Here is a 13118-nt window from a genome sequence, read left to right on the forward strand (position 1 = left end):
GATAAAACTCAGTATCATTCACAATTGTCAACCATGATTGCAGCAAATGATATATGTACAACTTAGGGTTACCACATGTCCTCTTGGAGTGGGCTTCAAAACCTGGCATTTGTCTGGGATTTGGAAAGCCCTGATGAACTCTGGCTGCATATGGAGGGCCTCTGATAATGTCACACACATCTGCACATGCTCCAGGCCCTCCAGGTATGACTGGGAACTTGTCGCAGAAGAGATGAGGCTTGTTTAGGGCGAGGCCGGGAGCAGAACTGGGCAGGGCCGGAGGCAGAACAGAGTGGGGTTATGTGTCCGGGGCTTTCCTTTGTAAAGCAATTAGTATAGACAGGATCCAACAGGGTCCATGCTTCAGCATATAATACTTTCCTCAAAGGTCCAATCTTCTGTGGAAACAGACTAATAAAAACAATATTCCTTCTTCCAAAGGCCCAGTAGATTTGGCAGAATAAACCACGGTTTGCCCGGGGATCTGTAGCATGGAAGATTGCTACTCTCTGGGTTTCTGTCAGGTAGTTGTGACCTGGATTGGCTAGATACTGGGCAGGATACTGGGCAGGATACTTGGCAGGATACTGGGCTAGATAGGCCATTGGTTTGATCCAGTATGGCTATTTTTATGGTCTTATGTTCTTTCCTTGAATGTGAAGGTGTCACTGCCTACAAAGTTGGCAAGACTGACAAAAAGAGTCCACGAATGTTGACATCAGACCAAAGTTTTAACAGACCCACCTGTGTTTGGCATCATCAGTCTCCCCCCATGGTGACCAAAAATGTTGGATATCCTCAGGTCAGGCCTTGATGGGATGGATGAGAGATTTTGGATGTATGGTGTTTTATTTCTGGTGTGCAGTGTGCCAAAACCTTGGCTAGTTCTGTTGGGGAATGTCCCAGAGTGTGCCTTGCCATGATACTCCACTCTCTCTGTTACTCCTAGGGAAACCATGAATGAACTCTGCACTTTTACTTTGATGTCTGTCAAAGGGTTGAAGATTGAAGACTCAGTCATCAGTTCCTTGTCTAGGGGGTCCTGAAAGCAGATGGGTCCACTGTATGTCCTGCTCACTGTTAGGTCTGGCTGCATGGAAGAGTTCAGAAGAAGGGAATTACCTGTCAAAAGGAAAATACTGATTTAGTAATCAACTCAGAGTCAGAGTCATAAGCAATTCTGTGTGGAGTCAAGAGTTAGAATTGGTTAAAAAAAAGCTCTGACTCCAGCTTCTACACAAAAACTGACAGCAATTATTATTATTTTTTTGTTTGGCCTCTGTTCATTTTTCAAATAAATATATGTTGTGGTCTATTAGGCCTAATTTTTAACATAAAGAAATAACTCATGTTTCTGTCATTAATCAAATTTCTCTTAGATTTACCATACAGAGTAGGAGTCCAGGTACAAGATTGATTCGGGGTCAGACTAGAAAAATAAAGGATTCAGAGCTGAAGGTCTGGTGTAGTGATTCCACAGCCCTGTTCACTAGGCACACCCATCTATGGCTGGATTAATGCTATTTTGCAATTTCTCAGAACCTTGCCATCATACGAGGGGGCACTGAAAGGTTCTCAGCCCAACCAGTGGTGTAGCAAAGGTAGGAGGTGCTCAGGGCAGTGGAACCCCCCGCGCCCTTACTCCTCCCCCCGCATCTTCCTATCCCCACTCTGCACTTGCACTCTCCCTCCCCCACATGCACCTCTGTAAATCTTTGCCAGCGTGAGCGGCTTCTCCAGCATGTCACTCATGCCAGCGTTGGGTTTTTTCTCTGATGTCACTTCCTGGCCCCCACGACCCAGAAATGATTCAGGCCGGCACAAGCAACAGGCAGGAGAAGTTTGTGCTGGCAAAGGTCTACAGTGGTACGGGGTGGGGGAGGGATGGCATGAGCATGGTGTGGTGTGGCGGGGCAGAGAGATGCCATGCCCCCATTGAGATGGCACACGGATGGTCCAACAACCCCGCCCTTCCTTACTACGCCACTGAGCCCAACCAAACAAGGTTGTGGCAGTCTCCATTGAGGGCTGTACATTTAGTCCAGCGATTTTCACTTTTTTCATTCTGTCAGAAAAATATGGAATGAAAAAAGTGGAAAAAAAATCACTGGACTAAGTATAAAGCCTCAATGGAGACTGCCCCAAACTTTGTTGGTTGGCTGAGAAATTGTCAACAGAACATCACCGGCAAAGCAGAGCAGAACAACAGATTTACGAGAAAGGCATTATTATTCAAGGTGCCCAAACATGGCCACATTGCACATTCAAAAAAGACTGTGTTGGGGCAAAACATGTCAAATACAGAAATAAAAGTTAACCAAAAAGAACAGTATCAGATTCTGAAATGATAAGAACATAAGAACATAAGAATGCTTCGCCGGATCAGACCCTAGGTCCATCCGCGCGGCGACCCTCACTCGCGAAGGCCAGCCAGGTGTTCCCTGTTGAGAAACCTTGTTTACTCGTATCCCCTCAATGTGATTTGCGAGAGGGTGTGCATCCAACTTGCCCTGAATCCCAGATGGATCTCCATCACGACCTCCTCCGGGAGTGCGTTCCAAGCGTCCACCACTCGTTGTGTGAAGCAGATTTAGGGCTCCTTTTATCAAGCCGTGCTAGCGGTTTAACGTGCGTAATAGCGTGCGTTAAACCACCGGCCACGCTAGCTGCTACTGCCTCCTCTTGAGCAGGCGGTAGTTTTTAGCCAGCGCGGGAGTTAGCGCATGATGAAAAGTCACGCGCGGCTTGATAAAAGGAGCCCTTACAGATTCATTTTAGAGATTTTAAGAATTTGCCGTTGTAAACAACTGTAGCACTGAGTGAAAATATGTTCAATTGGATTCCATGATGGAATAATGTTGTTTCCTATTCCACCAACCCCTTGTTCCTTCTGCATGAGAAACAGTTTCACTTATATGATTCACTTCACATCCAGAGAGAAACAGCAGAAAGAAATTGCAATTCTTTAGCTAAAGATCCCGTGAAAGGTCTTTAACCAAACCTATCATCATATATCAGTTTGAAGTTACCATTGATATTTCAGTCAAGGTTTTAGAAAACATGAAAAATGGCCACACAGCATCCACTGTGATACGAAAAAAAATTAATCTGCATTCAGATCACCTTTAGGGTTTGGAGCCTGAACCAACTGCTGTTTTCTAGACGGTTTGCTTCAATGCTTGATATCTGTAGATCATGAATGTTAATATGGGATTTGAGATTCTCACCACCCACCCACACTTCAAATTCTTCCAAGAAGTTGTCCATTGAAAAGAAATGATGCCTTCTATGATTCCACTGCACCTTTGATGGAAACCTAGTTTGTAAAGTAAAAAAAAAAAAAAAGAAATCTGTAAGTAAATAATTATCCTATTAAAGGATCTATGAAATAATTTGCTTGTCATGCCAAAGTCTTTAATGCTAGAAATTAGTCCTTTGTGGTAATACCATAAAAGTCGTTATCTCATACACTGTCAGTAACTGGTGGCAGTGAAACTTCCCTGACCTAAAACAAATCACTATTCTTGTAGTCCTCAAGAGGAAATAGAAGTCTGTCCTCTGAATGCATAACGCTAACATAACATGATAATTATCTATGCATAACACAATGCCTAATTTTTCATTTAAGCAGTCTCCTGGGATCAAAAGAATTAGGGTGGAATATTTGCCGGCCATATTTTCCATATTTAATAATGCAGTCAAAATTCTGTGCATGCCTCATGTGGCAAAGTGACTATGCAGGTCATTGCATTTCCTGAGTGGGAAGGTAATGTGTTATAATGAGTAACAGGAAACTTATCCCCTATTTCTGCTGGTTGCATAGATTATCTTAAATAAACTGATTATGATGGGAAGTATTTTTGCCCTCCTTTTTTATTATATGGTCAATAGAAAATACTGCAATCTACAATTTCTTATCCATTGCAGAGAGACTGAATGAATTATTTGTTTCAGCCTTTACAGAATATGTAAGAGCCATACCTGAAACAAAAATGGTTTCCAAAGGTGGCAATATGGAGGAACTCAAAGAAATCTTGGTGAGCCAGGAAGACGTACTGAGCCTAATTGACAAGTTAAACAGTGATAAATCACCTGGTCTGGATGGTATATACTCCAGGGTACTGAATTTCAGGCTCTAAAAAATTTGACCACGTCACTCCGTTACTACAAAAAGCTCATTGGTTGCCTGTCACACATAGTGTAACATATAAAATTGCTCTTCTAGTTTTCAAGACTATACAAACCAACGCCCCAGCATTTTTAGACAGACTATTGATACCGTATGACCCCACGAGAGTTCTTAGATCTATTTCACAGTTTACCCTTAACGTCTCATCCCTAAAAATAATCGGAACTCGCCGTGCTCTTATTTTTTCTGTAACTGCTCCAATGACTTGGAATTCTCTTCCCCTATATCTAAGAATGGAACAATATTTGCAGAAATTTAAAAGCAGCTTAAAGAGCTTTCTTTTTAAAATGTATTACTTATCAATTTTAGCAGTTTTTCCAAATTTGACATATATCTTTGCCAGCAATCCTTTTCTTTCCACTCCCCTTATGTACTTTCCTTCTATGTACTTTTTCTTTAAAATTGTAGTTCTCCCCCTCTTTCCTATTGTTTCTTGTGGCTTTAAAAAGCAGTTACCCAAGTATGTCCTATATTGTATAATGTATATTTAATTTTTTAAAATGTTAGTGTCCTTTTATTTTTTTACTCTTTGTACAACGCTTTGTACCTTAGAATAAGCGTTTAATCAAAAACATGAATAAACTTGAAACTTGAAATAACTCAAAATGAAATTGCTGAGCTGCTGTTAGTGATCTGTAATCTGTCATTAAAATAACCCATATTATCTAAAGATTGGAGGGTGACCAATATAATGCTGATTTTTAAAAAGGGTTTCAGGGATGATCCGGGAAATTACAGACCAGTAAGCCAGACTTCAGCTCCAGGCAATATAATGGAAACTATTATAATGAATACAATTACAGAACATGTAGACAAACATGGCTCAGTGAGTCAGAGTCAGCATGAGTTCAGCCGAGGAAAGTCTTGCCTCACCAACTTGTTTCATTTCTTTGAAACTGTGAACAAACACATGGATAAAGGTGAGCTAGCTGACGCAGTATATCTAGATTTTAGAAAACTTTTAACAAAGTTCCTCATGAGAAACTCCTGAGAAAAATTAGAGTTATGGGAGAGGAGGCAATGTTCCGTTGTGGATTAGGAATTAGTTATTGGGCAGAAAACAAAGGGTAGGGCCAAATGGCCTTTCTTTCAAGGTGTCAGGTCAAAAGCTTGCTGGGACAAAGGTGCGCGCAGACAATTGAGCGCAGCGTGGAGGTGCGCGCCGCAAAAAATTACTGTTTTTACAGCTCCGACGGGGGGGGCGTGGGGGGGAAACCCCCCACTTTACTTAATAGAGATCGCGCCGCGTTGTGGGGGGCGTGGGGGGTTGTAACCCCCCACATTTTACTGAAAACTTCACTTTTTCCCTGTTTTTAGGGAAAAAGTTAAGTTTACAGTAAAATGTGGAGGGTTACAACCCCCCAAACCCCCCACAACGCCGGCGCGATCTCTATTAAGTAAACTGGGGGGGCTCCCCAACAACCCCCCCCCGTCGGAGCCCCTAAAAACTGTAATTTTCTTCGGCGCGCGCCTCCGTCTTGCGCTCAGTTGTCGGCACGCGCCTTTGTCTTTCACGGGGTTGTCTATGAACCTTCTTTCAATGAAAGAGGAGCATTACAGGGATCTGTGCTGGGATTGGTGCTGTTTAACATTCATACATGATCTGGAAATTGGAACAACAAGTGAGGTGATTAAAGTTGCAAATGATACTACACTCTTCAAAGTTGTTAAAACACATGCAGACTGTGAAAAATTGCAAGATGACCTTAAGAAACTGGAAGACGGGGCATCCAATGGCAGACAACATTTACCCCCTCTTTTACAAAGGTGCGCTAAGCTTTTTAGCGCACGCTGAACACGCGCTAAATGCTAACACGTGCATGCTATCCTACGGACGGTTAACGGTTAGCGCACGCGTTGATTTAGCACATGCTAAATCCGCGCTAAAACGCTTAGCACACCTTTGTAAAAGGTGGCCTTAATGTGGACAAATGCAAAGTGATGCACGTTAGGAAGAAGAATGCAAATCATACCAGATGCTGGGGTGCACCTTTAGGGGTGAGCGCCCAAGAAAAAGATCTAGGTGTCGTCTTAGGCAATACACTGAAACCTTCCACCCAATGGGCAGTGGTGACGCAAAGAAGATGCTAGGAATTATTAGGAAAGGGATGATAAATAAGGCCAAAAATATTATAAGGCTTCTGTATCACTCAGTGGTGTGACTTCACCTTGAGTATTGCGCTCAGCTCTGGTCGCTATATCTCAAAAAAGATATAGCTGACTTAGACAAGGTTCAAAGAAGAGCAACCACAATGATAAAGAGGAAGGAACTCCTCTCATATGAAGAAAGGCTAAAGAGGTTAAGGCTCTTCAGTATGGAAAAGAGACGGCTGAGGTCTACAAAATCCTGAGTGGTGTAGTATGGGTAAAAGCGAACTGATTTTATTACTCTTTCAAAATTTACAAAGACTACTGGGACACTCAGTGAAGTTACCTGGAAATACCTTTAAAACAAATAGGAGGATTTTTTTTTTTTTTCCACTCACAGAATAGTTAAGCTCTGGAACTCGTTGCCAGATGATGTGATAATTGCAGTTTGCGTAGCAGTTGCTGGGTTTTAAAATGGTGTAGACAAAGTTCCTGGAGGACTATATATGAAATATGAAAGTGAACAGAGCCTTGGGGCCAAGTAAGACACATCTTAGGATGCGGTGCTTTTCTACCCCCGCCCCCACACAAGACACCATGAAGTGCGCTGAAGAACACAGCCCTACTTATGAGTAAACTGAGCAGCCGGGGGAATAGGTCTTAGCATTCTGAAATGGATTAAAAATCTCTAACAGACAAAGAAGGCAGTGGTGGTCACTTAGAAGAGAGAAAGGTGAGCAGATAATTGCCTTAGAGAACGGTTTTATTCCATCACAGATGTGAGCAATATTGTTGGAAGGGTGAGAAAGCAAAGTTTGTCTTTTTTGCAGATGCTATAAAGATCTTTAAGAGTGGACACCCCTGAGGGAGCAGACAAATGAAAAGTGCTCTAAAATAAGAAGCACTAGAGGTTTGATCAAGTGCTTGGCAGTTAAACTTTAATGGAAAAAAAAAAGTACAGAGTGATGCATTCAGGGTACAGAACTCCCAGGGAACTGTATGTGATGGGGGTGGGGGAAGGCTGATGCACACGAACCAGGAGAGAGACCTCAATATAATAGTGTTTGATGATCTCAGGATAACTAAACAGTGTTATAAGGTGGTCGCCAGAGCCAGATGGCTGGTGGACTGCATAGAGAAAGGCAAAAGTATCAGAACGTAGAATGTGATAATGTTCCTTTAAAAGGCTATAAGTGAGGCTTCACCTGACTATTTTGGTTAGTTTTGGTGCTGTATCTCAGTAAAGATATGAAGAGGCTGGAGTCGGTACAGAGGAAAAGAACCAAAATGGTGCTGTAGTTGCACTCAAAAATATGAGAGAAGAGACTTGAGGACTTATAAGTTTAGGCTAGAAGAAAGGGGAAAGATGACACAGATGTGTAAATGCCTGGAAGGGGAAAGGAACTTGTAAAATTATAGGGACATGATATGAATGTGGCAGTGTAATATAGAGGATCCTTTAATGGTAAAAGGATGGAAACCAAGCACACTAAGGCAATACTTCAACTCCTAATAGCAGCAACATGATTTCTTTGTACTTCTAAAAAGATGAGGTGGAAATAACCTGCAAGAGCATTGACAACCCTAAATAAAGGCACTGATCCGGCATAGCCTGCAGTGACAGGTACATCTCTAACCACCTTGCCAGGTAGACTAGAAAGCCTATTTCAGTATCTCTCTGCCACCATCTACCATGTTATTATGTAGATGAGTTTGCATTCAAAGAAACAAACAAAGAAGATGACTAGTTGGTGCTCAATGTCCTTTATTAGTTTTGTTTTCATCGGGGATCGTAGGTTTGCCTTCGGCCACTATATGTGGGTTACAAGATGGACACATGAACCTTGTTTTACCTCAAATAATCATAACGTCTTTTTTTGCCGACAGACAAACAAATAAAAGTCTTTTTAAAGACTAAAAGAGAAGTATCACATGTTCGTAAATCCCCAAATATCATTCTCCTCAGGTCATAATATCAGACTCCTGAGGCAGGCCTTTTTAGGCTGAAACACGATCGTGTCGAGTCAATGTCATATTATCTACTAAAGGAGATCGAGCACCAACCGTTCATCTTCTTTGTTTGTTTCTTTGCCTTCCACAATCCAGGAAGGCAGAATCTCCTGTCTTCTCTGAGATGAGTTTGCATTTACCATGTTACCTCCCTAATTACCATTCTGGGCATTGCTAATAAAATTTTGACTTGGTTAATATCAGATCTAGTGTGGTCCATTTACTTTCCTTCCAACCAGCTGTTGAACTCTGAAAGGGTTCCAAATTTTGAGCTTGCTTTCTAAAAAATAAGCAAACAACAACAAAACTGTACCCCCGTCCCTCCCCCAAAGCTATAAATGATTTAGCAGACCGGAGGCCACTAGGCAACATTCAAAACTTTTCCCTCTCCCTTTCACAGAAGCCTCAGCACACGCTATCAGATTATAGCTTCGTTATCTGGTGGTGGGAGAGTACGGCAGAGCTTTCTGACAAAACATGGGAACATCAGAATGCTTAAACACAAGGAGTTGGTAGGGGGGGGATGAGTTTTCCGCATGTCTTAATCTCGTTTGTCCCCTGAGACTTCACAGACATTGAGGTGGCCTATCAAAATATACCAAATCCCCCATTCTTTTAAAATTTCTTTTAACTATCTTATGCCTCTGGGCTTCTCGAAGAGTGATATTTTATTTATTCTTCCTTCTTGCCAAAGTACAATGTGTAACAGCAACTCTTCCATTAATGACTGGCAATCAGGACCTCTGTTTACTAGTGAAATTTTAAATTGTATATACATTCCATACCTAACTGGGAAAAAAACAACCCCCCCCCCCCCCAAGGAAAGTATGAGCTCTCTGAATGCGGAGGGAGAGTACAAAACTGTGATTACTTATAGGTAGGCGAATGTGTTAAATAATATATGCTGATGTTTATGTATGTTTTTGGAGGTTAGGTCACACAGGGGAGTCTGTAGGCTTGCTTTCCTCCTCCAGAGATTTGATTGTAAATTTATCTTGGATGCCTCCAAGGTATGAAGAGCACTGTCAGCAAAAAAAAAAAAAACAAAAACTACCAGTGGCATGATTTTATTGCACAGAAATAGAATGCAACTGTCTCTAGAAGGGCACGGACAGCAAAACACTTTGTTCAGACCAAACAAATCCTGTGGTGCTGGAGCTCCAGTTTCTAGGGGATGCCTGCTCACATCCTAGGCCCGCTGGTTCCGTGGAGAGGCAAGAAGGGGCATGGTAAGGCAAGAGTGGATTATATTGCAAATTTGGTGAAATTTGCGTAGCTTTGAGTGAGGTAGGACATTAGTGAAGTACTTTGGCAGATTTGTGGGGAGGTCTCAGAGAGGATGAAGTATGGAAAGGATGACATGGGGTGCATTAGGAGATCTTGCGACCTTCAGCAAGTCACTTCACTCTCTACTGCCTCGGGAAGGGATGGCACAAAGGGTTATGGCATCCTGAATCAACTTTTGTTACTTATCCATTTTCTGGACCTATAATACTTAGAATTTAGATCACAGAGTCTCACCCCCCTCAATAAGCACTGATTTCGTTCCCCCCTTCTGTCTGTGCACGTGCTGACTTTGCACTCTCTCCCCTGGGATCTACGTATTACCCTAGTTCTCCTAACTGCAGCAAACAGCACAGGGCATTACTCCTTTCCTCAGTGGAAGTGAATACCTATCTCTGACTGGCTACTAAGGTCTCTTTTAATTGGCCGATTCTGATTATATTCCGGCCTCAGGTACAAACTTAGGTCCGTTATTTACTAAATTGCGGTAAAATTGTATGAAATAGTTTACAGAAAGAAAATTTACTACAATTGCACGGTAGGTTAGCGAATGCTATGCAAAATTTAGTTTTGTGGTGTCACAGCCAGGAATATTGTGCCTTTTCTGTTTGCAACAAGATACAGATAGCAGGCCCAACTTGAACTTGCCTCCGCACCTGTGCAGTGGTCCCTGACTATTCCTATAACCTACCTCTACTCCTATCTGTACCCCTCAATTCCCTTATCTTTTAGGAACCTATCCAAACCTTCTTTGAAGCCCTGTAACGTGCTCTGGCCTATCACAGCCTCCAGAAGCGCGTTCCATGTGTCCACCACCCTCTGGGTAAAAAAGAACTTCCTAGTGTTTGTTCTAAACCTGCCCCCTTTTAATTTCTCCGAGTGCCCCCTTGTACTTGTGGTTCCCCACAGTGAAGGAGAAATTGTAAAGGTTTGAGGGGAGGACTGCGGGAAAGCGGGGCTAACCTTGCCTGACGGTTTTGAAGTTGAAAGTCTGAAAGCCTCCCGTAAGAGCAGATGAGTCAATGACATCCACACCATATTCACTCTGGCTCCTTCTGTAGAGTGTGATGCCTACCACGAGCACAGCCACAGCAATAATGGCAGCCCCCAGGCCAGAGTACAGAGCAATATCGCTGGCACTCTCGATATCTGAAGGTGGGAAAAAAACAAGCAAAGGTAATGGTAAGTCTCTTAATTGCTCATAAGTCATATCTGAAAACCGTACTAGCTAAGGCTGGAACCAGACAATTAGATACCTCACTAGCATACTGGTAAATTAAAATTGCATATTCTGCAGAATCTGCTATCTGACTTTGTAAGCCTATATCAAGTTCAAGTGGCCAAATTGATAGCAGAGAAAACTGGATTTTTTTGCCAATATTACTATCTCTTCTTGGACAAACACAAGAGTTCTCAGAAGATAAGGTCTACTTGAGACCACATAGGATATCTTCTTTGCTTATTGAGAGAGTCCTAGGTGGTCTGAAGAAAAATCTTGCTTGCTCTCTGAAGCTCTTGTATAGAAAGTTTGGAAAATTACTTATCTTTTGTGTCAGTAAAATATTTCACAACCTGAGGAGAAGTCACTGTGTTAGGCAAAAAAATAAAGACAAGATACAGTTGCTGAGGAAAAGTAAAGAACTACCGTATTACTGACTGGAGGCAATTGAGTCTACTGAAAATAAACACAATTTCCCCTGACATTAAACGCTATTCAGCCAATCAGAAATGACCATTGACCACTGAAATAGTGTTTAACTGGCTATCCGTGAATATTCAATAGGAAATAACATGTTATTTCCACTGAATATGTACAGTTGGGGGCACAGTGGCTAACTGGCTCTATTGTGCGTTATTTTTTTTTTTTTTCTTCAAATTCTTTATTCATTTTTCGTCTTACAACAAGTACACAATATTACATCATTTAAAACTTTTACACATCACTTGAATTTCTTTCTATTGTCATCGTAAATACATAAATTTATTCCCTCCCCACCCACCCTTCCTACAAAAATTTCAATCAAAAATATCATATAAATATTGTATTCTTATCTATTGATTAAACCTTCGATAGAACTTTATACCATCCCCCCTCCCCCTATGTATAAATATATTGTCAGTGGAAAATGATGTCTAATCATTACAATAATTTGTCAATGGCCCCCAAATCTTTTTTTTTTTAAGTTCAAAAATGTTTTATTAAGTTTCCAAAAACATAATACAAAGGACAACATAAATACAGTAGAGAGTACTGTACAGAAAAAACAAAATATTGAAGTCAAGTATCAAGCAGGCATACTATCAAGGTAAAGTAAGAGGTGACAAGAAAGAACTTGTCTAAGGAAGTGCAGTAGAGATATATCAGATTCCAGTGGCAGAAGAGCTATATGAATTCAATAAGAAGATACAATATCAATTCACACATTCAAACAGTAATGGTGTATAGGAGACCAAACATTCTTATACTTTACAAGGGCATTATTTTTTTCTGCTATAACTCGTTCATATTTACTATGAAGACACAGTGTGTTCCACCAAGCATGGTATTCAACATTTTCCAATGTTTCCAACTAAAAAGAACATTTTGGATTGCTAACGACAACATGATTGTCAGGAGAGAATCTTTATGCTTATCTAGGGGAACAGTCAAACTATGAGACATTAGTATAAGAGTTCTGAGAGAGAGAGGCTCTGAAATGTCTAAGATTGAGCATATTGTGCCCACACCTTATTCCAGTAAATCCCAAGGTGTTTACAGTTGAATAACAGATGTTCTAAGGACCCATCAACATTGTCACACGACCAGCATTTAGAAGGAGTTGATGGATCTATTCGGTGTGATAATTGAGGGGTCCAAACAGCCCGGTGTAACAGGAAGAATATGGACTGTAGCACAGAAGCTGATCTTATGGATTTGTGGAATGTTAGCCATATCTTAGACCAGTCGATGGCATCTGAAGGTAAATTTAATACGTGTTGCCATTTAATTTCAGAAGACAGGGGATCTTTGCCGGAGGCCTTTTGAATCAACTTGTACCAGACAGAGGCCTTGTAATTGAACACAGAGGACTTGTCCAAAAGTGTACTTAGGCTCAGTTCATCAACTAGGGCCTGTAGATCAGGAAGGGCGGCCCGTAAGCAGTGAGTGAGTTGGAGCCACGCATAGTACTGATTTTTGGGGATATCTCTAGCAGCTGCGAGTTCGTGAAAGGACATCCATCCTTTCGCATTAGTTAAGTCCTTGATCGTCTCAATACCCCTCTGCTGCCATAGAGGCCAACAAAAAGATTTAGCTTGGATCAAAAATCTTTGGTTGTTCCAAATCGGTATTAGAGAAGATGTTTCCCAGCTATGAGGCAGTATAGTGTCTAGAGCTTGTATCGCAGATTTATAAGACAGAAGGATGCAATCCACTTTATCTAGGCGAGATAGAGTATGACCAGGAAGGTATTTCATGCGGGACACCCCATACAAGTAGGTTTCTAAATCAATCCAGCCAGGTCTATCTGGAGATCTGTTAGCAGCATGCCCTTGAGACCAATGCCTT

The 13118-nt window shown here is 41.6% G+C and overlaps 1 protein-coding gene across 2 annotated transcripts in view; it reads right to left on the reverse strand.

The window, feature by feature from the left end:
- UNC5D (unc-5 netrin receptor D) overlaps nt 1-13118 on the reverse strand; it is a 761056-nt gene that overhangs the window by 154828 nt on the left and 593110 nt on the right. For both annotated transcript variants that reach the window (XM_033949939.1, XM_033949938.1), the window contains 2 exons: nt 10535-10720; nt 745-1122 (listed from right to left, as the gene is read on the reverse strand). In XM_033949939.1, the coding sequence (XP_033805830.1) occupies nt 745-1122; nt 10535-10720 (564 nt within the window). The remainder of the gene's footprint in view (nt 1-744; nt 1123-10534; nt 10721-13118) is intronic.

This window comes from Geotrypetes seraphini, chromosome 6 (assembly GCF_902459505.1).
Source record: "Geotrypetes seraphini chromosome 6, aGeoSer1.1, whole genome shotgun sequence".
NCBI classification, from domain to species: domain Eukaryota; kingdom Metazoa; phylum Chordata; class Amphibia; order Gymnophiona; family Dermophiidae; genus Geotrypetes; species Geotrypetes seraphini.